Here is a 27,773-nt window from a genome sequence, read left to right on the forward strand (position 1 = left end):
ATCAATATTTAGCGAGTGTTTACCTAACCCACAGCACACCCAAATGTTTTCTTCCCTCAGAGACCATGGCAGTACAATATAATGTAACTAGGTGGTGCACAGTACAGAGATGAAGTTCCTTTTATTTCTCCATCTTTGTTTGTAAGGAACATTCAGGTGGCGTTTCTTGAAAATCAACATATGCACTATTCAGATGCATCTATAAAACCAAAGGCGGTGTTGTGAATGCTATGAGTTCACTACATGATACTAAATGTAATTCTTGCACAGATGTTTCATTAGGGATTCAGTTATGTAAGACAAATTAAAATTTACCATTTGTTTAGATTTTCCTTTTTTGCAAAGAACCTTCCCTCTCTTGTTGTCATGCATTGGAATTACTCTGTCACAGACAATATTGCTTATCCTAAACTTTTCCTATAGAATCCCTTCTCCTTTAACTAGCACTCCCTATTTATGTTCTTCTCTGTCTCCTCCCCCTCCCCCTCTTCCTCCTTCATCCTTTCCTCTCCATTTTCTTTCTTTGGTTCCTTTGTATTTTCTTCCCAGCTCCTAACTGTGTAAAACCTAAGAATGAACCTTGAGCCTTTTATTCTTTTATGTCTACGTCCTTCACTTAAAGGAACATTCCATTTCTCTTCGTCTCAACTCTGAACCCCAAGCTGACGATTCCCAAATACACACGAATTTTGCACTAGGATGTATTTATGGGGATGGTCCATTTATCTTCACCTGATGTCCAGAAGTGGATTGCTTATCTCCAGCAATAGCTGTCATTGGCCGTACCATCTTTTTCTTTTTTTTTTTTGGCCACTCCATGCGGCACGCGGGATCTTAGTTCCCCAACCAGGGGTCGAACCCATGCCCCCTGCAGTGGAAGCACGGAGTCTTAACCACTGGACCATCAGGGAAGTCCTGGGCCGTACCATTTTGATACCTCCCTTGTTTTCCTTCATTCTCATATTAGTTTAATTTTGCCTTGCAAAGTCTCTTGGACTCATTCTGTCTTTCCATTCCTTCTGCTTCCACTGTGTTTTCCCGATGGCTTCCTAACAAGAGGAACACCCCAGAGTGTCAGCAAGTTAATCTTGGTGGTCTGCAAGGTTTGATCATCTCTTAGACAATCCATCCTGAAGCCAGACCACAGAGCTGCCTTCTTTCTCTATTCTTCCACTCCCAGGATCGAAAGACACCTGGCCCCTGCATCATTCCCCAAAGTCCTGTGGAACGAGATGAAGCTGAGAGAGAGCCTTAGGTAAGAGAGTAGGATGAAATGGGGCAACATAGGGGAGGGTGTTGGGGACCAAAGACACAACATGGACCACAGGGTGTTGAGAATGTGGAAGGAGAGAGAAAATACCAGGGGAAAGGCTTCCTGCCTATTAGTGGGATAGCCCTGTGGAATGGCTGTTATTCTTCCATTCAGAAGAATCTTGTTTAACTAGGTGTTCTCAGAATTGGGTAAATCAAAACAGTGTTCATTTCAACACAAATGCAATCTTGTGAACACAATATTTTTGATAAAATACTTTAATCTTATCATGTGTCTTAAACATATTTTAAAGCAACTCTGTAATTGAAGATTTACCTCATTCAATTTATGGAAAATATTCATCATATAATTGGCAAAGCCATTCCACATTGTGAAATCAATTAGGCAGATCAAAGTATTTGAATTCTTTTTGAGTTATATGCCCCAAATTATATTTAATGATCATCTGTTAGAAAAAATGACTTCATATTTCAGTTTGAATAAACATAACATTCTCATGACAACTGTTTCATTTTTGGCAGATAGATAGATAGATAGACAGACTGTAGCCTCTGTTGTTGCCATGGGTTTGTTACTTAGGTTGAAGGGGAAGGCGGTGGGGGCAGGGTGCATTGAGCAGAAGACCTTGAAGAAGGAATCAGAGAAGCTGAGAGAATTAAGCAAGTAGACAAGAGTATTCCAGGCAGAGGGAAGAGCTGGAGTGAGACTCCAAGGCAGGGTCCTGCCTGTGTGTTTGAGGAGCGGCAAGGAGGACCTTGTGACTAGAATGGAATGAATAACAGGATAGAAGTCATAGATCAAGAGCAACAGGGGCCAGATTATCTAGCCTTGGAGCCACTTGAGGATTTTGGCTTTTACTCTGGGTGAGATGGGGAGACCTTGCCAGGTTTTTCGCAGATGAGTGATGCGATAGCACTAAGGTTATGAAAGGATTTCTCCAGTGCTGGGTTGAGAATGGACTGTGGGGAGACAAGGGTGGGATCAGACGGACCCACTGGGAGGCTGTTGCTGTCATCCAGGCAGGAGGTGATGGTAGCCTGGACCAGGTTAGTAGCAGTGGCATCAGCAGGTAGTGGATATATTCTGAAGGTAGAGCCAGCAAGGTTTCTTGATGGATTATTTGGGGGTTGAGTCAAAGATCAGAGTCAAGGGGAGTCCAGTGCCTGTATGCTGTGCTACTAGAAGGATGACCTTGCCCTCACTGAGATGGGGAAGGATGCGGGTGAAGCAAGATTGGAACATGTAAATTGGGGCATTAGAGTGAGCTGTGAGCTGAGAAATCTGCAGGATAGAAGAAGTTAAAGTCCATGGGATAATAAGGGAAGGAGGCAGAGGAGGGGGTTAAAAAGAGAGTGAGAAGAAAAAAAAAAAAAAAGAGAGTGAGAGAAGCACAAAGAAGCATCTATGAGGTCGGTGACACTCCACAGTGGTGATGGTGGGAGGACACGTAGGCCCTCGTTAAAGCTCCCAGTACTATTACATGCACTTCGGTGATTGTGTTAGTTTCCTAGGATTGCCATAACAAATTACCACAAGTTTGGTGGCTTAACCAACGGAAATTTGTTCTCTGACAGTTCAGAAGACTAGAAGTCCAAAGTCAAGGTGTCGGCAGGGCCGTCCTCCTTCTGAAGGCTCTAAGATACTTCCTTGTCCCTCCCAGCTTCTGGTGGCTCCAGGTGTTCCTTGGCTGTGGCACCATAATTCCAACTTCTCCCTCCATCTTCATGGGGTCTTCACGCCGTCTCCTTCTGTTCATGGGAATTAGGGTCCATCCTAATCCAAGATGATCTTATCTAGAGAACCTTATGTTAATTACATCTGCAAAGATCCCTTCTCCCCCAGATAGTGTCACCTTCACAGGTTCATGGATTTAGGACCTGAACATATCCTAGTGGGGCCACCGTTTATGCAACTACAGTAATGCTCCTCCGTCCCCTCCATCCCTCCCACCTGAACTTCCAAGCCTCCAAAAGTAGGAGGAACTTCAATAAAGTTGACTTTACTGCTTTAAGTTTTGTTTTACAAATGAAAAAGAGAGGTTGGGTTTCACACTGAGCTCAGAATGGTAGAGAGAAGCAGTGACTTACCAGAAGCAGACGAAACTGTGAGAAGGTAGGTCCCTAGGATCTTGAAGAAATCTTGGTAAGGCTTTGACATCCCCAGGCTGTGGGATTGGGAATTTGAGCCAGTCTTACCTGGATCCCAGAGTTTAGGAAGCTCCTACTGATATCTGGGTTATGAGGACATAAAATATGATCATATTATATATTCTACTTTGTAACCTGCTCTCCTTGCTCAAAAAATATTGCAAAAGTTTTCTCAAGTCATTAAATATTCTCCAACAACATGATTTTTAATGGCTGCAGAGCAGTCCATCAAATGGAAGTACTGCAATTTATGTAACAAATCCTTTATGGTAAGCCATTTAGGATGTTTCTGCGTTTAACATATGAAAAATAACACTGAAATGAACAACTTTCTCTATAAATCATTGAGTACATCTTTGATTATTTTCAAATGGTCTCATTTTAAATAACCATGAACAATTTTGTGATAGCAATTTCTGCTTATTGTTTTCTTATGAACTAAAACTTTTCCTTCAGGAAAAAGAAAAAAATGGAAAAGAAGTTCCTGGAACATCTGGCTTATGGTATAATTTACTTTTGGTATTCAGCTGTGCTCCCAAATTTTGCAATGCCTTCTTTCTAATAGATTCACCCTAGATTTAATCTCCCTTCTGGAGATACAGATGCCAGCATGTTTCCTTCTGTGAATCTTCAGCCTGGGAGCCATGGCCGCAGGAGAGAAGCCACATCAAACTGTGCATTGGTTGCCTGCAGCTCCTATTTCTCAATTTGTAAATCCAAAGAAGGGACAGAAACTGATAGAATTATACTGCTGGAGTTTTTGTTGAGGCTGAAAAGATTCCTGTGATAATGGCTGTCATGGAAAACGCTGATATGCTAGGCCGTTTACATAGATTATCTTTATAACCAGTATGAGGTACAAGTTATTATCCCACCATTGGTGAACAGCCTGCAGTTCAGAGAAGAGAGGGCAGTTCATACAGTCAAGTAAGTAGCAGAGTTGGATTTCTACTCAAGATTTATCTTACTCAGATCCACCATGTTGTATGTTAGTGGGACTCCCACGTTTTTGAATTTTGAACACTGGTAAGGTTTCAGATCAAAATCTGGGAGACATGCAGTTGCGCCAACTTTTAATTTTGCCAAGTAAGGGCATCAAAACAGAAACAACAACCAAACTGTGATATCCCATCACCACCATTTCATACACAAAAAAAGAGTTTAATGCCAAAAAGAGAGGAAGGCAATACTCTCCAAAGATAATCCTTTAAATTAAATGAATTCAATCATATGCAAACTCAATACGTTGTCCTTACTGATGACCATCATCTCGCCAAGGATCAGTGAAAAGTGAGTGCTGTCTCTAGACCCCATTCAAGAACTGCTTTCGGAGGTCCTGTTGTCACCACTGCCTCGATGGAATGGTTTCTCTGCCTTGGCTGACCAACATGGAAGGGGATGCATGGCCTCCCTTCTGCTGCAGGAAGGAGCTGGCAAAACATTCAGCTGAGTGAGAGTGGCGCATTCATGTCATCACCATCCCCCCCTTTCAGGGTAGAATTCTCACACTCCAGTCCTTTCCAAGAGTGAGGAAAGGAAGTGGAGACCGGGGTGTAGACTAATTTCAAGACATTTAAGAGGGAGAATAAGAAGAGAGAGAGAAATATTTGGATACATGGGCAGAAATATTTGGGGGTTGATTCCTTAATGTATTCATAAGAAGTAGAGCTATGTAGATGGAGAACCCCTGTCAGTCTCCAAGTGGATAAATCAAAACAGAACTCATGGATCTTTAAAGCTGGCCCTTTACTAATATGGTGGTTCTGATATACAATGTACGGGAGGGAAGGACGATGGATCATTAGCACGGATTTCCACTCCTTCGCTGACACAGGGTCCCTCAAGGACTACGAGGGGTCTTGGCACTGAACGGACACTAGGTAAGTAATTGATGAACCATGAAATAAACAAAAACCAGTTATTACGTCAATCTCTTATTGTTTAATTTTAGTAGCTCACTCCACCCCATCCACCCTCATTGCTTCATTTTATTGGATTTATGGTCATAAGTGGCTCATAAAGGCAAAGTTGGCTTGTGGATGGTCTCCACGGTTGAAAATGTCAGCAAAAAGGTCACAGAAATGAAGGTCAGGATGGTCTCCTGACTCAGGAGTAAGGTTGGCATTCCTGAAGTCAGCCATTATTGAATGAGCACCTTGAACCTGACATTGTACTAACCGCTTAACTGGCCGTGAGCTCACATGATCCTCCTGAGAACACAGTGAGGGAAATACTATTAATATTATCTCCAGTTTACAGACTGCGGAGACCATGGAGATGCTTAGTGGCTGGGCTAGAGAGCTGTAATGGAACAAGGATGGAAGCCACATCAGCCTTGCACACACACAGCCTAGGCACACATACATACACTCACACACAGACACAGCCCCACCCACACACATACACATATACACTCCCACAAATACCCACACACCCACACGAATGTGAACATACACATAATCACACACCTACACATATATACACGTGCATGCACACACATACCCACAGACACCCACACACATACACAGAGTCATATATATTCACAATTACACACATATAGTCATATAGACACACACACACACATACGCACACACACACACACACACACACACGGCAAGAGCCCTGGTTATATACCAAATTCTGATGCTCATTGTCTGTATGACTCTAGTCGAATGTTATCCCCTCTCCGTTCCTCAGGTTCCTCACTGCAAGTTTAGATTAAATCAGAGATCATCTGGTCATGTGTCCAGGAGCCCTTGGGTCCTGTGGCGGTGCCTTGGGGCTGCCTCAGGGGTGAGAGAAAAGCCCGGCAGGCTGCCCATACCTCACCTCGGCTTCAACCAGGACAGCTAAACTTTCTTTTGTTTCACCCGTTGCTATTCCACTTAATTATTTCATTAGCACAAAAAGTACTGGAAGCAAGCAGAGTAGAGTCCCGGGGAGAGGATCAGCCTGAGAAAATGCTCCAGGCCAGGCAGGGCCAAGGGGTTTCACTGAGCAGCGATGGTAAGCAATCGATGCTCGGGTAGTCCCTGTGCAGCCCCCTAGTGGCCATCTCCCACCCTGCAGCTTCCAGGGAAAGTCTGTCATACAGGAGAGCCTTGTCCTACTGACGCTGCAGGAGATTGTGTGAAAGGTTATTGAACAGAAGTGCAGCCTGTCTCAACTCACCCTCCCGCTGAGGACAAACACGGTGATCATTCTGCCGTGTGAAGAGAAGGCTCTGGGCTCAGAGTCCCACGCAGCTGCCTGAAGGGAATCACTGGGGTCCAAGGGAACTGAATTGCTGGTAGGAGCCAGACCCGGACCTGGACCTGCTGGGGGCAGGAAATGCTTTATGAGAAATGTAACTCCCCCCAAATCCTCAGGGATAATGTCGAGTTCTGTATGAGGCATTAGGACTCCAGCCTTATGAGAGAGAAGGAAGGTCCCAGAAAGCCAAAGACTTCGGAATATTCAGGTTTTATATCTATGTGTACCTAAAGCCAAAATTACCATCAGGTAATCAGGCAGAGGAATGTTTAAATCTTTTTTTTTAATCGAGATTACAAACCTACTTGGCAGGAGGAGGACTACCTTGTAATCCGAGCTTAAACATACTTATTGAACTTAAAGGGTGTGTGTATGTGATCCTGTGTGTGCGTTTGTACTTGGCTTTTCCATTTTGGTGCTTGTTGTTTATTACCCCTTGCTGTGGTCAGTGCTAAGAGTCAAGAAGGGGATGGGCCCCCAAACAAGAGCAGAGATAAAAGTATTGGGATTTTACATGCTGCTTTCTATCCACAGAATCCATAACTTGTTCCCTATGTCTCTTGAGCATGAAATTCTGTCATCTTAAGAACAAGAACTTCTCCATTCTTACACCTCACATTTTGGTTCCCAAGTGGCAATCCATTGCCTGCTGCCAGTTGGTGACAAAGTTTTTCTTTTCTGGGGTGATACCTGAAAAAGGAGGACAGCATAGAAAGTTTCTTATAAAGTTAAAATGAATCAGTGTGAGACCACATTTTATTCCGAGACTGTGTCCATCTTTTCAGTTTTAAAATATCTTTTCTTGTGCAGACTGTCGGTAGTTGATTTCTTAATGCATTTTCATTTGGCAAAGCTAAATATTGGTGACTCCATGTGTATCTGTCTCATTTTGAAAATAGTTTACTGGTCTATGAAGCGAAAAATTTGGGAACTACTGATCTAGGCAATTTTATTATTAAGTTGCAGTCCCAGGAAAATTATCAGCCAGAATCACAGCAAAGATTTTCTAAGAAAATTACGCAGGAAGAGCTTTGCAGCCTACAAACTAAAAATATAAAATGTTACTACACTTAAAGATAGGATACCTTCCTCTATGAAGCTGAGATCCAGATTTGGATTTTACCTACAAACAACCTTGATGCAATGGGCATAGTTATGGATTAAAATTTTTTCTTCCAGTTTTATTGAGATATAATTGACATACAGCACTATATAAGTTTAAGGTACACAGCATAATGATTTGACTTACAGAAAGAGAAAGACAAATACCGTATGATATCACTTCTATGTGGAATCTAAAATATGACACAAATGAACCTATCTATGAAACAGAAGCAGACTCATGGACATAGAGAACAGACTTGTGGTGAGGGGGCTGGGGGAGGGATGGAGTGGGAGGTTGGAGTGAGCAGATGTGAGCTTTTATATACAGAATGGATGAACAACAGGGTCCTACTGTACAGCACAGAGAACTATATTCAATATCCTATGATAAACCATAATGGAAAAGAATATAAAAAAAGAGTATACATATATATATAACTGAATCCCTTTGCTGTACAGCAGAATTTAACACATTGTAAATCAACTATACTTCAATAAAAAATAATGATTTGACTTACATACTTCAGGAAATGATTATCACAATAAGTTTAGTGAACATCCATCATCTTGTATAGATAAAAATTAAAGAAATAGAAAAGAATTTTTTGTGTGTGATGAGGACTCTTAGGACTTAGTCTCTTAACAATCTTCACATATAACATACACAACAGTGTTAATTATATTTATTATGTTGTACTAGTACTATTTATCTTGTAACTGGAAGTTTTTACCTTTTGACTGCCTTCATCTAATTTGCCCTCCCCTCCACAACCCACCTCTGGTAACCACAAATCTGATCTCTTTTTCTATGAGTTTCTTTTTTGTTTTTGAAGTATAATTGACCCATAACACTACATTCGTTCCTGTTACACATAGTGATTTGGTCTTTCCATGCATTTCAAAATGATCACCACAATAAGTCTATTTACAGTATGTCACCACCCAAAGATATTACATAGTTATTGACTATATTCCTCACACTTATTTCATACCCATAACTCATTTATTTTGCAACTGAAAGTTTGTACCTCTTAATCTCCTTCACCTATTTCTTTTCTCCCCTCACTTCCCTCCCATCTGGCAACCCCTGTTTGTTCTCTATATCTATGACTCTGTTTCTGTTTTGTTATGTTTATTCATTTGTTCTGTTTTGTTTTACATTCCACATATAAGTGAAATCATACAGTATTTGTCTTTCTCTGTCTGACATTTCACTGAGCATAATACCCTCCAGGTCCACCCATGGTGTTGCAAATGGCAAGATTTCATTCTTTTTTATGGCTGAGTAATATTCCATTGTGTGTGTGTGTGTGTGTGTGTGTGTGTGTGTGTGTTTATATATACCACATCTTCTTTATCCATTCATCTATTGATGGGCACTTGGGTTGCTTCCATATCTTGGCAATTGTAGATAATTCTGCAATGAACATTGCTGTGTATATATATTTACAATTGTTATATCTTCTTCATGGATTGATCCCTTAATCATTATGTGATGTCCTTCTTTGTCTCTTGTTGCAACCTTTGTTTTAAAGTTATTTTGTCTGATATAAGTATTGCTTCCCCAGCTTTTTTTTCATTTCCATTTACATGGAATGTCTTTTTCCATTCCCTCACTTTCAGTTTGTGTGTGTCTTCAGATCCAAAGTGAGTCTCTTATAGACATCATATATATGGGTCTTGCTTTTCTATCCATTCAGCCACTCTATGTCTTTTGATTGGAGCATTTAGTCTATTTAAAGTAATTATTGATAGGTATGTACTTATTGCCAGTTTGTTGTTTTGGGGTTTTTGTAGTTCTTTTTTGTTCTTTTCTTCTTTTGTTCTCTTCCCTTGTTATTTGATGACTATTTTTAGTGTTATATTTGGAATCCTTTCTGTTTTCTGTGTGTGTGTGTGTATTACAGATTTTTGGTTTATGGTTACTGTGAGGTATGTATGTGTATTTGTGTGTGTATGTATATATATATATATATATACACACATACACATATATGTGTGTGTAAATATATACATATATATTTTAACTTGCTGATCTCTTAAGTTCAAATTCAGTTTAACAACCTCGCATTTTTACCACCCCCCATGTTTACTGTTTCTGATACAATATTTTACATCTTTTTGTTTTGTGTATTGATTAATTACTCTGAGAAATTATTTTGAGTTCTGAAAGCCCTACACTCCCAGCTTCTTGTCTTTTTTAAAAAGAGAAAGAAAATGTCTTCTGAAAATCATGGACCAGAGAGAGGAATTAGATTCTCATCATGGGTCTTATTGAAAGAATGGTTTGGGTAATCTTAGAAGAGGACTCCACAGTTATCAGGAATTAACTTGGCTGACTAGTAAATAAATATGTCAGGTTAGAATTACTCTGCTGATTGGTAGAATGAATAAACATACTGACTTTGGATTTCAGCAAGGGATTTGACAAGGTCACCTTTGATATCACTGTTGGCAAGATAAATAAATGTCAGATGATTAAAATCAACTTGAAAAACTGTTTTCCAGTGGTACATCTCTCATAGCTATATTGAATTAGCTATTTACTGGTCTGTCTCCCTGACTAGAATTTAAACTCTATGAGAGCATGAACCAAGTCATTTTTTTTTCACTGATGTATTCTCAGTACCTAGAACAGCACCTGGCACATAGTAGCAACTCTATAAACATGTGATGAATGAATTAATGTTTTATTAAATGTCTTGCTTCAACACTTAGATAAAGCTATGTAAAATACAAATAGATTTTCCCATGACATGTTGCTAGCAGGCTAGAACAGTGGACCCAATATTAACTACATAAAATTTAATAGGATTTCCACTTTTATATAAATAATATATCTTACAAGGACAGGGAGAGCTGAGCATTACCAGAAGGTATAAAAAAGACACAGGAACTTCACTTCTGGTAACAGCAGACAAGATAATTAGGATGAACCCTTTTGCTGAGAGCTTATCCAATAGAGCCAGATAAAATAGAAAACATATCTCCTCAGACGCATCAAAATGCTGAAAGAAAACAACTGCCAACTAGAAATTCTATACCCAGTGAAAATATTCTTCAAAACTGGTGAAGTGAAGACATTCTTAGAAAAACAAAAACTGAGAGATTTCCTCACCAGCACCCATACTAAAGGAAATACCAAAGAAAAATGACCTCAGGAGTAAGTGTGGGGAAGTGGGAAGGAATGAGAAGCCACAAAGGGTAACAACTCTGTGGGAAAATTAACTGAACACTGCATAAAACAAATATAGTAATGTCATATGGGATTTGACATATCTAGATAATACAAATTTATGACAACAACAGCATTTAAGTCAGGAAGGGTGGAATGGTGTTAAGGTGTTCAAAGGTCCTGTGTTATGCAGATAGAGAGCCAAAATACCAAGTCATGTTAGACTTTGATAAGCCTCATAAGTAGCTATTAAAAGAATCATAAAAAGTATGTAACTGTCAATGTAATGAGGGGAGAGGGTGGAAGATGGACTAACAAACAATAATTCAAAAGATGTCAAAAAGGAGAAGGAAAGTAATATAGAATAGAAAGGACTAATAGAAGGTAAACAGTAAAATGATGGGTTTAAACTAAATATATCAACCCTCACATTTAAGGTAAATGAATTAAATTGTTTGATTAAGAGACAAAGATTATTATACTGGATTAATTTTTAAAAGTACCCTAATATGTGGTGCTTTGACAAGACATATCTGAAATGTAAGAATATAGCAAAATTGACACTAAAGGGATGGGGACTTCCCTGGTGGTCCAGTGGGTAAGACTCTATGCTCCCAATGCAGGGGGCCTGGTTTCGATCCCTGGTCGGGGAACTAGATCCCACATGCATGCCGCAGCTAAGAGTCCGCATGACGGAAATGAAGAACCCGACTGCTGCAACTAAGACCAAGTGCAGCCAAAATAAATAAATAAAGCACAAAAGTTTTAAAACAAAAAGAAACTAAAGGAATGCAAAACATCTAGTTGACATGCATGGAATAGTGGAACCAACAATAGACCATACATTCTTTTTAAGTACATGTGAACATTTACAGAAATCAGCTGTATGATGGACCATAGAGCAAGACTCAAGATATTTCAAAGGACTGCAATCACGTATGTTTTTTGATCAGAGTAAAACTAATCTAGAAAATGCAATAGAATTATCACTAAAATTACCCATATGTTTGGAAATTACAAAATACACTTCTAAATAACCCATGGAACAAAGAACAAATCCCAACAGAAATTATAAAATATTTTTCAGTGAATAATAATGAAAATAGTACACACTGAACATGGGGAATGCAGCTCAGACATACTTAGAAAATATTGTATAGCTTTAAAACGAATATAGTTTAAGAAGAAAAAGGCTTAAAAACCATCCATCTAAAGAAGTTAGAAAAATGGAGAAGAAACTTCATAAGGCACTTCACCAAGAAGATACCACATGGCCAATAAACATATGAAAAGTTGCTCAAAATTATTAGTCATCAGAGAAATGAAACTTAAATCTCAATTAGATCCTACTACAAACCTGTCAGAACAGCTAAAATTAAGAAGCCTGATCATAGCAAACTTGGGGAAAGAAGGTAAAGCAATTGAAACTCTCATACTCTGCTTTGAATTGGTGCAATCATTTTGAAGTTAACTGGCACTAAAGTTGAATTTATGTATATCCTATGGCTCCCACAATTCCACTCCATTGAATATATTCAACAGCAGTGGATACTCATGTGCCTCAAGAGACATTTCTAGCAGCTTTATTTATGACAGCCAGTAAAGTGAAAAACAATCCCCCATTAATATTAATGGAGAAGTAAATAGTGGTATACTTATGCAGTGCAACGCTCTACAGCAACGGTTGGCAAAATGTTTATATAAAGAACAAGATAATGTTCATTGCAGCTCTATTTACAATAGCCAGGACATGGAAGCAACCTAAGTGTCCATCAACAGATGAATGGATAAAGAAGATGTGGCACATATATACAATGGAATATTACTCAGCCATAAAAAAACCAAAATTGAGTTATTTGTAGTGAGGTGGAGGGACCTAGAGACTGTCATACAGAGTGAAGTAAGTCAGAAAGAGAAAAACAAATACTGTATGCTAACACATATATATGGAATCTAAAAAAAAAAAAAAAAAAGGTTCTGAAGACCTAGGGGCAGGACAGGAATAAAGATGCAGACGTAAAGAATGGACTTGAGGACAGGGGGAGGGGGGAAGGATAAGCTGGGAGGAAGTGAGAGAGTGGCATGGACATATATATACTACCAAATGGAAAATAGATAGCTAGTGGGAAGCAGCTGCATAGCACAGGGAGATCAGCTCGGTGCTTTGTGTCCACTTAGAGGGGTGGGATAGGGAGGGTGGGAGGGAGACACAAGAGGGAGGAGATATGGGGATGTATGTTTATGTATAGCTGATTCACTTTGTTATACAGCAGAAACAAACACACCATTGTAAAGCAATTATACTCCAATAAAGATGTTAAGAAAAAAAGAACAAGATAGTAAATATTTTAGGCTTTCCAGGTCTTATGAGCTCTTTCTCAACTACTAAACTTTGCCATTGTAGCAGGAAAGCAGCCACAGAAAAAGTAAATGAATGAGCATGGCTGTGTTCCAATAAAACTTCATTTACACAGGCCAGATTTATCCTTTAGGCTATAGTTTGCCAACCCCCGCTTTCTGCAGTGAAAATTAAGCACCCACACAGTATGAATGAACCCATATAGTGTTGAATGATAAAGCTGAATATTAATTACTGTATAATTCCATTTATATAAAGTTAAAAAAAAAGGCAAAACTAAATTATAGTGTTAAAAGTTAGGATAGTGCTTACTTTTGAGAAACACAGAAAGAACAGTGATTGGGAGGGGGCATGAGAAGGGTTTCTAGGAGTTTCTGACAATGTTCTTTTTTTTTTAAATAAATAAATTTATTTATTTATTTATTTTTTGGCTGCATTGAGTCTTCGTTGCTGCACTGGGTCTTTGTTGCTGCACGTGGGCTTCCTCTAGTTGCGGCAAGCGGGGGCTACTCTTTGTTGCGGTGCATGGGCTTCTCATTGCAGTGGCTTCTCTTGTTGCAGAGCACGGGCTCTAGGTGTGCAGGCTTCAGTAGTTGTGGCACGCGGGCTCAGTAGTTGTGGCACACAGGCTTTGTTGCTCCGCGGCATGTGGGATCTTCCTGGACCAGGGCTCGAACCCATGTCCCCTGCATGGCAGGCGGATTCTTAACCACTGGGCCACCAGGGAAGTCCCATGAAAACGTTCTTCTTGACCAAGAAGGTGTTATAATTTATTTTCATTTGTTGGAATATATATATATATTATATACTGTGTAAAATTATATATTATCTCAAATACATAAAACTACATATTATATAATACTTGTTATATTTATATATAATATATAATAGATCACTATGTATGCATATATATGTACCACACATGTATATGTATATATAAATAAAATTCTGTACTATCTTCATAATTTCCTGTAAATTTATTCTAAGATAAAAAGCTTACTTAGATATATTTATATCTATCGCTACATTTACGATTTATTATAATATAAATAAATAACATTTATTATAATATATTGTATATAATATGTACCATTATATTTATTACAAAATTATTAATAGTTTTATATTTATATATTACTATATATTTAAGTAAACTTTTAATTTTAGAATAGTTTTAGATTTATAGAAACATTGTGAAGATAGTATGGAGTACTGTATACTCACACCCACTTTCCCCTACTGTCAACATCTTCCATTACTGTGGGGCATCTGTCCCAACTAATGAGCCAGTAGTGATACATTATTATTAACTAAAATCCATACTTTTTACCTGATGTCCTTGCTGTGTTTCTGTTCCAGGATCCCATCCAAGATGCCACATTACATTTACTCATCATGTGTCCTTAGGCTCTTCTAGACTGTGACCATTTCTCAGAAGTTCCTTGTTTTTGATGACCTTGACAGCTTTGAAGAGTGCTGGTCGGGTGTTTTGTAGAATGTCCTGCAATGATAATGGTGCCATTTTCATTGCATGACTTATCACTGGTCATGTTGACCTTGATCACCTGGCTGAGATGGAGTTTGTCAGGTTTCTCCATGTCAGGTTCCTCTCTTTCTCAGTTTCCATGCTGTGCGTTTTGGAAGGAAGTCACTATGTGCAGCCCACACTCAAGTGTGAGGTCTGTTTCACCTCCTTGAGTGGGTATATCTACATAAATTATTTGGAAATTTTCTGCATGGGAGATTTGTCTTTTCTCCATTTATTTACTTTTTCAATCATTTATCTATATCAGTATGGACTCATGGATATTTACTTACATTTACATTTTGGATAGTTTCTCCACATTATATTTTACAACAAAGTAATTTTAATGACAAGAAAACTACAAAAATTGGAATTTAACTTGATAGCAAACACAATGGAAGTAAATCATAGGGCACTACTGTTAAAAGAGCAAATGAGTCTTTGGACATATAAGTAAAGATATAACTTCAGGGATAGGGGAGGTGATAATCTTGCTCTATTCTGTGCTGTTTGCACTGTACTGAAAGTATTGTGACCTCTTCTGGGCTTAACCTTTCGGAGGAGAAGTAAGTACTTGGATTCCATTCTAAGAAAAGCCACGCTGCTAAGGATCCTTGAAACCCTATACAATAAATTGAGATCTGACCTATTTGGAATTAATGATTTAGACATCTTCACCATAATTCACTGACAGAAAAAAGACTCGATCCAACACCACCATCTGGTTGTCTTTTCCGCCTCCCAATGTGAAATAGAGAATAGATATTATATATTTGCACAATTACACCTCAACACTTAAAATGTTAGTTATCATCCAAATGCTTGAAAATCATAACAAAACTTGTGCTACCAGTAAGACCACCTTGATGTCCGTGAGATGATCTGTTATGACTTGTACTACCACATCTATATCTTGACATTTGGGTCATGGTGACATCAACACATGGTCATTCTCTGCTTGGTGAATCACGTTGTCACCATGCTACATTCATCGTAACAACATATTCTTCAATTATTGCAACAACATGATTTTTTAAATGTTTGAACTCTTAAAAATATGGCTGCTTCAGGCACTAAGCATCAGATAAAACATATTCTACCATATATAAGGGGCAATTGAGAGAACTGAGGACCATCCACCTGGAGAAGGTAAGACACGATAGTAGTCTCCAAATAGCTGAACATATTCTACTATATATAAGGGGCAATTGAGAGAACTGAGGACCATCCACCTGGAGAAGGTAAGACACAATAGTAGTCTCCAAATATCTGAATGAAACAGGGACTAAATTGGTCTGTGTGACTCCAAGTGGAAAAGGAAGGACAAGTGACATGATCAAGCTCAGTCTAGAGGAGATCTTTTTATTTTTACATCTTTATTGGAGTATAATTGCTTTACAATGGTGTGTTAGTTTCTGCTTTATAACAAAGTGAATCAGCTATACATATACATATATCCCCATATCCCCTCCCTCTTGCGTCTCCCTCCCACCCTCCCTATCCCACCCTTCTAGGTGGTCACAAAACACTGAACTGATCTCCCTGTGCTATGCGGCTGCTTCCCACTAGCTATCTATTTTACATTTGGTAGTATATATAAGTCTATGTCACCCTTTCATTTCGTCCCAGCTTACCCTTCCCCCTCCCCGTGTCCTCAAGTCCATTCTTTACGTCTGCATCTTTATTCCTGTCCTGCCCCTAGGTTCCTCAGAACCTTTTTTTTTTTTTAAGGTTCCATATATATGTGTTAGCATACAGTATTTATTTTTCTCTTTCTGACTTACTTCACTCCGTATGACAGTCTCTAGGTCCCTCCACCTCACTACAAATAACTCAATTTCATTTCTTTTGGTGGCTGAGTAATATTCCATTGTATACATGTGCCACATCTTCTTTATCCATTCATCCGTCGATGGACCCTTAGGTTGCTTCCATGTCCTGGATATTGTAAACAGAGCTGCAATGAACATTGTGGTACATGACTCCTTTTGAATTATGGTTTTCTCAGGGTATATGTCCAGTAGTGGGATTGCTGGGGCGTATGATAGTTCTATTTTTAGTTTTTTAAGGAACCTCCATACTGTTCTCCATAGTGGCTATATCAATTTACATTCCCACCAACAGTGCAAGAGGGTTCCCTTTTCTCCACACCCTCTCCAGCATTTATTGTTTGCAGATTTTTTGATGATGGCCATTCTGACTGGTGTGAGGTAATACCTCATTGTAGTTTTGATTTGCATTTCTCTAATGATTAGTGATGTTGAGCATCCTTTCGTGTGTTTGTTGGCAATCTGTATATCTTCTTTGGAGAAATGTCTATTTAGGTCTTCTACCTATTTTTGGATTGGGTTGTTTGTTTTTTTGATATTGAGCTGCATGAGCTGCTTGTAAATTTTGGACATTAATCCTTTGCCAGTTGCTTCATTTGCAAATATTTTCTCTCATTCTGAGGGTTGGCTTTTGTTCTTGTTTATGGTTTCCTTTGCTGTGCAAAAGCTTTTAAGTTTCATTAGGTCCCATTTGCTTACTTTTGTTTTTATTTCCATTTCTCTAGGAGGTGGGTCAAAAAGGATCTTGCTGTGATTTATGTCATAGAGTGTTCTGCCTATGTTTTCCTCTAAGAGTTTTATAGTGTCTGGCCTTACATTTAGGTCTTTAATCCATTTTGAGTTTCTTTTTGTGTATGGTGTTAAGTAGTGTTCTAATTTCATTCTTTTATATGTAGCTGTCTAGTTTTCCCAGCACCACTTGCTGAAGAGGCTGTCTTTTCTCCATTGTATATTCTTGCCTCCTTTATCAAAGATAAGGTGACCATATGTGCGTGGGTTTATCTCTGGGCTTTCTATCCTGTTCCATTGATCTATATTTCTGTTTTTGTACCAGTACCATACTGTCTTGATTACTGTAGCTTTGTAGTATAGTCTGAAGTCAGGGAGCCTGATTCCTCCAGCTCCATTTTTCTTTCTCAAGATTGCTTTGGCTATTCGGGGTCTTTTGTATTTCCACACAAATTTTGAAATTTTTTGTTCTAGTTCTGTGAAAAATGCCACTGGCAGTTTGATAGGGATTGCACTGAATCTGTAGATTGCTTTGTGTAGTACAGTCATTTTCACAATGTTGATTCTTCCAATCCAAGAACATGGTATATCTCTCCATCTGTTGGTATCATCTTTAATTTCTTTCATCAGTGTCTTATAGTTTTCTGCATACAGGTCTTTTGTCTCCTTAGGTAGGTTTATTCCTAGGTATTTTATTCTTTTTGTTGCAGTGGTAAATGGGATTGTTTCCTTAATTTCTCTTTCAGATTTTTCATCATTAGTGTATAGGAATGCAAGAGATTTCTGTGCATTAATTTTGTATCCTGCAACTTTACCAGATTCATTGATTAGCCCTAGTAGTTTTCTGGTGGCATCTTTAGGATTCTCTATGTATAGTATCATGTCATCTGCAAACAGTGACAGCTTTACTTCTTCTCTTCCAATTTGGATTCCTTTTATTTCTTTTTCTTCTCTGATTGCTGTGGTTAAAACTTCCAAAACTATGTTGAATAATAGTGGTGAGAGTGGGCAACCTTGTCTTGTTCCTGATCTTAGAGGAAATGTTTCAGTTTTTCACCATTGAGAATGATGTTGGCTGTAGGTTTGTCATATATGGCCTTTATTATGTTGAGGTAAGATCCCTCTCTGCCTACTTTCTGGAGGGTTTTTATTATAAATGGTTGTTGAATTTTGTCAAAAGCTTTTTCTGCATCTATTGAGATGATCATATGGTTTTTCTCCTTCAATTTGTTAATATGCTGTAACCCATTGATTGATTTGTGTATACTGAAGAATCCTTGCATTCCTGGGATAAACCCCACTTGATCATGGTGGATGATCCTTTTAATGTGCTGTTGGATTCTGTTTGCTAGTATTTTGTTGAGGATTTTTGCATCTATGTTCATCAGTGATATTGGCCTGTAGTTTTCTTTCTTTGTGACATCTTTGTCTGGTTTTGGTATCAGGGTGATGGTGGTCTCATAGAATGAGTTTGGGAGTGTTCCTCCCTCTGCTATATTTTGGAAGAGTTTGAGAAGGATAGGTGTTAGCTGTTCTCTAAATGTTTCATAGAATTTGCCTGTGAAGCCATCTGGTCCTGGGCCTTTGTTTGTTGAAAGATTTTTAATTACAGTCTCAATGTCAGTGCTTGTGATTGGTCTGTTTATATTTTCTATTTCTTCCTGGTTCAGTCTCAGAAGGTTGTGCTTTTCTAAGAATTTGTCCATTTCTTCCAGGTTGTCCATTTTATTGGCATATAGTTACTTGTAGTAATCTGTCATGATCCTTTGTATTTCTGCAGTGTCAGTTTTTACTTCGCAAGAGGAGATCTTTCTAATACTCCAAGCTGTCCTGAACTGGAAAGTCACCTTCAAAGGCTTTGCAGTGCCTGTTATGAGAGGCGTACAGGCAGTAGACAAGATGACCACTTGGTGGGGATGTTACAGAGAGAATCCCTGTTTTAGATGGGACGTTACTTCTTCAAATTCCCGTTTCAACTCAAGAGCCATAGACTCTAAGAAAGTATACATTCCAGGATTCTCAGCATTCCCCCCCCTTCCCGGGGTTGAGAAATCCTCCCTTTTGGGTAAGATATGTTGTCTTCAGAAGGCGCCTTCAAAAAGGCACCTCTACTGGCAGAAGGAAGCAACACATTGACTCATTGGCATCATTAATAAGAATGAGTTGATCCAATTGCCTCCTTCCCCCTGTAAAGTTAAGTGCAAGTTTGCCAGAAATGGAACATTGGCCAAGCAAGGAAGATCTCAAGGAAAGCTCTAAGACAGAATGATGTGGATGAAAAGGAGATCCAATTCAACTCAGTCAGATGGAAGTAAGTCAGAAAAAGAAAGACAAATACCATATGATATCACTTATATGTGGAATCTAAAATATGACACAAATGAACATGTCTGTGAAACTGACTTACGGACATAGAGAACAAACTTGTGGTTGACAAGGGGGAGAGGATTAGGGGAGGGATGGAGTGGGAAGCTAGGGTTAGCAGATGTAAGCTATTATATATAGAATGGATAAACAACAGGTCCTACTGTAGAGCACAGAGTAATGTATTCAATAACCTATGATAAACCATAATGGAAAATAATATTTAAAAAAGAATGTATCTATATGTATGTATAACTAAATCACTTTGCTGAACAGCAGAAATTAACACAACATTGTAAATCAACTATATTCAATTAAAAGATAAAAATAAAAAAATAAAAAATAAAGCTCATGTTCTCAATATAGCATACCACCTTCCCCATCAGAGGGCGAGAAGCATCCTTACCTAGGCTTCTACATCACGGCAGGGTTTGCCTTCTCCTTGGGAGCCCCAGGACTGAGCAGCTGGAAAGCCACGTAGGCTGCCACCAGGAGATTTGCTCCATCCTTTGTGGGTGTGCACCATCAGGAAACCCACATGGGTGTTTGGCCCCAGCCCCAGCATGGGAGCCACTGACAAAGTGCTGAGGCCCCCAGCAGAGAGCCATAACTATCCCGCATCCAGCTAAGTCATGGGTGTGGGTCTGGACCCACTACTCTTACTTAAGTAACTTATCCTCTTCCAGCCTCAGTTTTCCTCTCTGTAAAATGTGCATAATAACATCCACCTTGAAATATTTCATGGTTCAAATGAGGCTAAAGTGAAGAAAGGCTAGTACATAATGTACTAACTGTCTTTTGCTTTTTTCCTAAGGCAGGCCGTAGAGTGGTTAGAGCATAAAGCTCTGAAACAAGGCTGCTTGTTTCCACTTCTGTGTGATCTTGGGCAAGTCTCTTAACCTCTCTGTGCCTCAGGGTGCTCACCCCTAAAATTACTACAGTAATAGAACTTACTTCATAGAGACATAGTGTTCAAAGAGACTGCACATATTGACTGTTGAGTGCCAGTGCCTGGAGCAGAGCTTGGCAGAGAATAGGGTCTCAGCTGAACATGGCCCCTGGCGCAAATAAGTACCAATAGGTATTGACCATTATTTATATTGTTATTATTGTGTTATCTCTCCCTGGCCTATCTTTCCTCTGGCGAGACCAAAGCAGTTCTCATCTGCCAAGAATCTCTTCCTCTACTTCTATATTCTCTTTCCATCTAACCCTTCAGCCTGACTCTAGTGGGGGATGGCAGGAGTCCCGCAGATGTGGGCAAAATCAGTGATGTGCGCACACACACACACACACACACACACACACACACACACACACTTGAGTCAGGAAAAGGGCTCCACACACAGACACACCACAGGCTCCTAAAGCAGAAGAGACTTCCTGCGAGCTAGAGGTTTTGTTATTCACTGTTCAGACAGATTGAATTCTGTCAATTATTACCCAACTAGTTATCTCTCCAGAGGTCATTAAAAAAAAATGCGTGTTTGTTGTGGGTGAGTATGCGTCTGTGTTGTGTGTGAAGTGGGCGTGCGGGGAGCAGTCAAATAGGAAGTGCTCTAGTATTTATATTAAACTGCAGACTGGTTTAAATTACCCACCAGGAAATATGTGGCTGTATGAGTATGCTTAATTCATGCTCATTCAACGTGTTCCGGGGCTGTTTTCTCCCCCTCCCTTCTTGCCTCTCCGTTCATATAACCCAGGCTGCCTGCAGCCTGTCTTTGCCCACTTGACTCACTGGCCCTGAGCACGGAAAGGAGCAGAGAGTCTCTGAGAATGGGCACTTTCTTCTCTGAGCCAGGATGGCTTTGCCTGACTGTCACCGCAGTGCTGGGAGGAACAATTTTTTGCAAACTCAAGAAGAGCCAAGGGCAGGTGGGGAGAAAGGTGGTCTGCCTGGCGGGCCTCTGGGGAGGGGCTTGCCTGCTCAGGCTGTCCCTCTTCTGGGGCTTGATCCTCTTCTCCCTGTCATGTTTCCTCGTATATACTTACTTTTCTGGCCAAGAGTTGTTACCTGCGGATCAGAAGGCGGTGCTGATCACAGGTAAGCAGACGGCACTGCGATTCTCCCTCAGGGCAGGAACTGACACTTGCTTTGCCTTACGGGGACTCTTTCAGATTAGTTTTAAGAAGAAAATACTTGGCATGGAGTAAATGAAAGCACTTCCCCAGCGTCTTTCACTACACTGTTTCGGTTTGCTTTCTTTAGGAGGTGCACTTGAGGGGCTGATGGTGAGAGGGACTGGGAAGGGGACGTGCACCTAAGCCACGAGTTTGTTAATTTCCCAGCATGTGTATGAGTAAGTGAACGCGGTTTGTTTCGTTGTAGCCAGGATTGTCGCCTCGGTTTTTTAAAGCTTAAACCAAATTTCGTTCTGAGATTAATGTTCAGCTGCGTTCTAGACTTGGCCTCTTATTCCCTAGGTGCGCAAAAAAGCTGTCAAATTTAGGTTATCCTTGTACCTTGCTTCATTTTTTTAAAGATCAAAGAGACTTACCTGGGCTGGAAATTTTGCGGTTTTCCCCGACTGCTGTCAAGAACCTTGGGTCTCATCTGAACCTTTGTCTTCAGATCTGTCATTGGACCACTAATATTTACTAATTGGATCAAGCTGGCAGTGTGTCCAGAAGGCGGCTGCTTGTTGGCTGAGCTGCCAGCTTTTTCCTTCTTTTGTGTTTCTTTTTCCGCTGCAAGTGTGAGGCCAAATTAAATTCCTGGGTGTTGTAAAACTGGTTTGTTTGGTTGTGAAGTTTGAGCTTGGATAGGGCTTTAATTAGGATCACCCAGCGTTATCCTAACCCAGAAAGCCCAGCCAAGGTGAGGATACCAGCTGTAGAATCGTTTGCCGGGAGGTCATCACCCCATTCCCTGCCCCCCACCCCCAGGCTGTGACCTGCGGGAGTGAAGGCAAACAGGGAGTGGTGAACAGAAGCAAATCAGGCGGTTTCCCAGTTCAATGAGAAATGGACTAGAAAGTGACTTGTCTATCTTGCCTTTGACTTTAACTCAATAGTGAAATTCTCTCTTAAAATGAGACGCAAGTTGGCCCTTGTTGGAGTTTTGAAGTGCTGCAGAAATAAAGCTTCTGCGATGAAAAACAAAAATAACCAAAACAGTTCAAAGGTAGAAAATTCAGCTGATCCATGGGACGCTTATCTCTGTGAATGTCTGGTATCACCTGGAATCATGCATCCAGAAGACTGGCTGTGTTTTCCACTGTTCCACTTGAATTCTCTGGGGCTGGCTGGGTGAAAAGCTATAACAGCAGTATAAATTTTTCTGTTCTGTGTGTAGTAGCAAGTACCCATGGTCTTCAGAGTAATTCTAGGTCAAAGTTATTTTTTGTACTTTTCCACTTGCCCGAAAGAAGACAGAACAATTAAGCATGTTAAAGAAAATAATGGCGATGCTGTGGTTGACACTAATGAAACATGATCTCCTGGAGGTCCAAATATTCCTGGGAAATCAATTTCAGCGAGCAGCACTTCTAAGGCTCATAGATAAGAATACGAAAGCTTAGGATAAACAGAGGCAAACTTCAAGGTAACCGAGAAAATAGGAATTATCTCTTGCTTGTTTGTCTTGTCAATGTTCTTTATCCTCTGCTTTTGAAGATGTAGGCATGCAGAAACGCACCAAATACACACCCAATTCAGTTAGTTCACATCAGCCATTGAAATGTCCTGACTTGTGTTTCAGTGTCATGGAAAATGACTGATTCAATTAGGCAACTTGAGCCCAATGACTAATCCCTCAATGAAATGCTTAGCAATTAGAAAGCTTAGAATTAAGAAAGGAACGACATACATTAAGGCTGACTGAAATGTGCCTTTCAGGTTCTTTGTCATTTTCATGAGGAATGCCATAGATTCCACATAATTCTAGAGACGCTTTCAAGACCTTTGTACTAAATAGGGAAATTTTAAATGACTTCATTTAGTTAGGCCAAAACTCATTAAAAAATGAGTCATCGTGACTTGGAGTAACTTTTGTTTCAGGTTGGCTTATGTTATAAATTGGTACACATTTTAGTGTCGGGGGATACAGAGAGAAATGTCTCAGTATACGTCAAAACCATAAATATTATTCCTTTATCCGATAATTCAAGATTTGGACATTTCTCTTAAAGAAATAATCTGAAATGTAAAAAAAGGGTAGATGCAAACCAAAATGGCACATTCACAAAGTTGTTCAACACAACCTTATTTAAAATTGTGAAATATCAAAAGCAATCAAAATGGTGACAACATTGTAAAATTAGAAAGAAAACAATAAATGTCATTAAAAATGAAAAAAAAAGAAAACCCGAAATGGTGACAAATTACGGTATATCCTCTGGATGTAAAAATAGGCAACAATTAAAAATGACAACCACAGGACTGTGTTATAACATGGAAACTGAACTAAGAGAAAACACTCCGGGGATCTAGGTGTTTGGATAAGACTGCATCTATGTCACATGAAGAGGAAAACACTGGAAGGAAACAGTCTGTGAATGGTTGGATCAGAGTACTTGGATTTGTTTTTCCCTTAGAATTACTCTAATATAGTTATGTAACTTACATAACAAAAATATTTAACAAAGAGATTATGTTAAAAGGGGAAAGTCCATTTTAGTGCCTACTTAATTATGGACCCAGGTATAGGACAATGACAAGAACAATTTCAAAAAAACTTCTTTTCTTTGAGTCCCCTACTTCACTTTGCTAAGATAAAGGTCTTTTGTCTCTGAGACATATACTTATAGCAAGAAGAAGAAATAAGCAAGCACAGGGCATTTGAACACACATTTGTCCTCAAGGCCCCTGAAGCCACAGCAGCCATTCAATTTTTAAAATAACTACAAGATTCGTGAAGAACAGGTCCACAAGATTGCAATAGCATCTCAAGCACAATACAGTGAAAAGAATGTTGAAGTCTGACAGGCCTGGCTTTGAATCTTGCATTTACTTTGCCTTAGGGTAGGCTCTCCAGGGGCAGGGCTTGAGATGAAGATTTGTGTGAAAGGGATTTATTAGGAAGTTCTCCAAGGAACAGAGGTCCCAGAGTAAGGAAGATGGACAGGGAATGGGAGGAGGCCAAGCCCGGGTTCAGCATCAAAAGAAGCCTGCTGAGGGTCCCATGTTGGCTTAATCGCCCGGGGCAGATCTGGAGGCACTGGGGGGCGGGGGGGGGGTCACAGGTGAGAGCCATCCCCATTGTGGACCAGGGAGCTGTACTCCTTATACCCCCACACCTGTCAATCATTAGTTAAGGGCTGTCACCCCCATCCTCTTTGGTGGTAGGAGGGGAGGCTTAAACTCCAGGCACTTCTGGCTCTCCATGGTCACTGGCAAAAAGGACCCCAGCATCCTGGGCAGCCCTTGGACAAAGTCGCAGGTTCAGGTGGCTGGGAGTGAAGGTGGTATGGATTAGAGCACCAAAAAATGGTCAAGGGATCTGGGGCAGCATGACGTCTGCTACATACCTCTTACTAGAAGTGTGATCCCTGAAAGTACCCAGTTTTAGGCTTTTGAACTTTTGCTTTCTCCTCTGTAAACTGGAAATGATACACACACACACACACACACACACACACACACACACACACACACACACACTCTCTCATAGATGGAGTTAGTAGATGAGAGAGGGAGAGGAAGGGAGGAAGATAGGAGATTCTGTGTGTTGACAAGGTGAGCGTTGAGGTTAGGGAGAATAAGAAGAGAACAAAAAGAAAAAAGAACAGCTGACAACGAAATGGAAAGAAGAAACATCCATTTATTCATTCTATTCATTCAACTATTGATTGAGTCCTTGGTATGTGCCATGTATTGTCCAGAAGCAGTGGGGGAAGAAAGTTAAAGACCATGCAGTTGTTATGTTGTTGGGCGATGGGATCTGAGTTCCCAGTTTTCCTTAACTTTGGACCCACGTCCCCTGGGGGTTCCTTCCTCTTCTTCTGAGGTTGTGCATTGTCATTCTCAGCCTACCCTTTGAACCTGGTAGAAGATACACAAGTAACTGATTTTCCACCCTCAGGGCTTTCATCCTGGCCCCTCCAGTGTTTCTCGCCCATCTCGAAAGTTAACTACTGATTTGGCATCTGCTGTGTGCAAGGCAGACACCTGGAGGCTTTCCTAGTCCACTGGGACAGATATGGCCACAGCTTACTGTAGCCATGAGGTGGGGTACAGAGGGTGCCTTCAGGAGGGTTCCCAGAGTGCCATGGGTCCCAGTGTTGGGTGCAGGAGGGGCCTCATTAGGAACTGAAAAGTAGCTTTCTACAGAGAAAATGAGGTCTTCCAGGCTAACTGGTTAATAAGGTATGACACACATCTAGCCCTCATTAAAATTTGTTGAGTTGAATAATTTTAATTGGAATTTTCGAAATTGGGTACAATGGAAGAGAGATCAGGGAGGGCAAGAAAGATATGTTTGATGTGGAAGTCTTTATCTTATGCTCCAAACAAAGTGTCTAGGTCGATGGTGACCCCCTTCTAGGGCTTATTAGATAGTCTAATTAAGGTTCTAAAATGGAATACTGTTGGCATCAGCCTGGGATTTGGGCTCCTTTGACTTTAATGGTAGACTACTGAAATGGATAAACATTGACAGTGGACTAGGGACTAAAGCAAATAACATCTCTGCACTCAGAGCTTTACATACCTTTTATATTTGATTCCCATAACCCTAATAACTAACATGAATGAGGAAACGGTGTCCAAAGTCCCTGAACTACTAAGCAGCAGAGATGGGACTAAACCCAGATCAGACCCATTTGCCACCCAAAGCCTTTTTCTTAACCACTGTTATTATCAGTGTTATAGCTACAGTTACTAGTAGCCTACAAAGCTTTCCAGGATATAAAATGTGTCCATTCATCGGCAAGTGAGTGTTGAACATCTTTTATGTGCACAAGACTCTGCTTGATACAGAACTTGGCAATTGACTGGATGCAAGATATGCTCATGAGAGAAGATAAAATGAAGGCACCATGGATGGGGAAACCTTTGAAAAGGGTGATAACTGAGAGATGACATATGGTGAATTTGACTTCGGGTTTGAGTTTGAGGGCAGTGAGGGGGCAGTGCAGGTGAAAAGTCATTGGCAGTTGGAAATACAGACCTAGACCTTGATTAGGTTTGGAGAAGGAGGATGGAGAAACACAAGCAATACAGTGATGGTTAATATTACAAGGGAAGAGGTCATTGGTATATATTGTATGAATCAATACTGTCCTCAGTGAGTCTATAATTCAGTCGGTCTGTCAGATTTTTTTTTTTTTTTATGAGCACATATCCTCTTTTATCATTCAGTTTGAGCTTAACCTTAGCCCTCTACAGAGAGGCATAAAAAAGGGATTGCTAACTTGGGTAATTTTGTAAAGGTTTGAACAGTGACTTTATTAGGCATTCTAGATGACGTGTTTAGGTTGGCGGATACTCTCATGGAATGAAGTCCCCCAAATGTATCATAAGCTGTTTGATGGCAGGGACCAGATATTTTTTATAACCAAGTCTCTCCTCAGTCTCTGAGCACGTTAGACCCAATACAATGTTAATGAGTGAGTGAGCCGTGAATGAATGAACCAAGCTCGTGAAATGTCCTCCCATTTTCGTGGTCATTGGTTAGACACAATGGGTTTGTGCCAATCTGCCCACTTGCTTAGGTACTTATCTCTGCCGGTTCTTTTTGCTGGGGTCACCTGTGTAGAAAGGGCAGAGTGACATGGCTGAGCTCTGAAGGCCCCATTGTTCTACAGTGACTTCATTGTTGGCTTGCTCTGGACAGGGCTTCGTGGTGACTTGGTTCTAAGCACGCTCCTGCTCACCCAGGATGTGGCACGAACAGACTGTCCTCTGGTCACACCCCCAACCCCTCCCAGCAGGCTGCTGAAGCTGCTCTCCCAAGGGTCACTGGTGCCCTCCTAGTCCCCAGAGCTTGGTTTCTACTCCAGCACTGCTGACCATATTTTCCTTCTTGACACGGCCTCCTTTGCCTTCTGGGATACTACATGTCCATGCTTCTCC

General features: G+C 40.2%; 1 protein-coding gene and 1 long non-coding RNA gene across 3 annotated transcripts in view; one reads left to right on the plus strand and one right to left on the minus strand.

Moving 5' to 3' along the window:
- Window positions 1–4,631: 4,631 nt before the first annotated feature.
- Window positions 4,632–22,630, minus strand: LOC132354378 (uncharacterized). Its single transcript, XR_009499254.1, has 4 exons — window positions 22,259–22,630; window positions 14,641–14,811; window positions 6,592–6,737; window positions 4,632–4,850 (listed from the first exon to the last, which is right to left on the minus strand). It is a non-coding gene; the product is annotated as an uncharacterized LOC132354378 (long non-coding RNA).
- Window positions 21,410–27,773, plus strand: part of HSD17B2 (hydroxysteroid 17-beta dehydrogenase 2) — a 72,871-nt gene continuing 66,507 nt past the window's right edge. For both annotated transcript variants that reach the window (XM_059906320.1, XM_059906321.1), the window contains exon 1: window positions 21,410–21,804. In XM_059906320.1, coding sequence (XP_059762303.1) covers window positions 21,537–21,804 — 268 coding nt within the window. In that variant the 5' untranslated portion in view covers window positions 21,410–21,536. The remainder of the gene's footprint in view (window positions 21,805–27,773) is intronic.

The sequence above is a fragment of the Balaenoptera ricei genome, chromosome 19 (assembly GCF_028023285.1).
Source record: "Balaenoptera ricei isolate mBalRic1 chromosome 19, mBalRic1.hap2, whole genome shotgun sequence".
NCBI classification, from domain to species: Eukaryota; Metazoa; Chordata; class Mammalia; order Artiodactyla; family Balaenopteridae; genus Balaenoptera; species Balaenoptera ricei.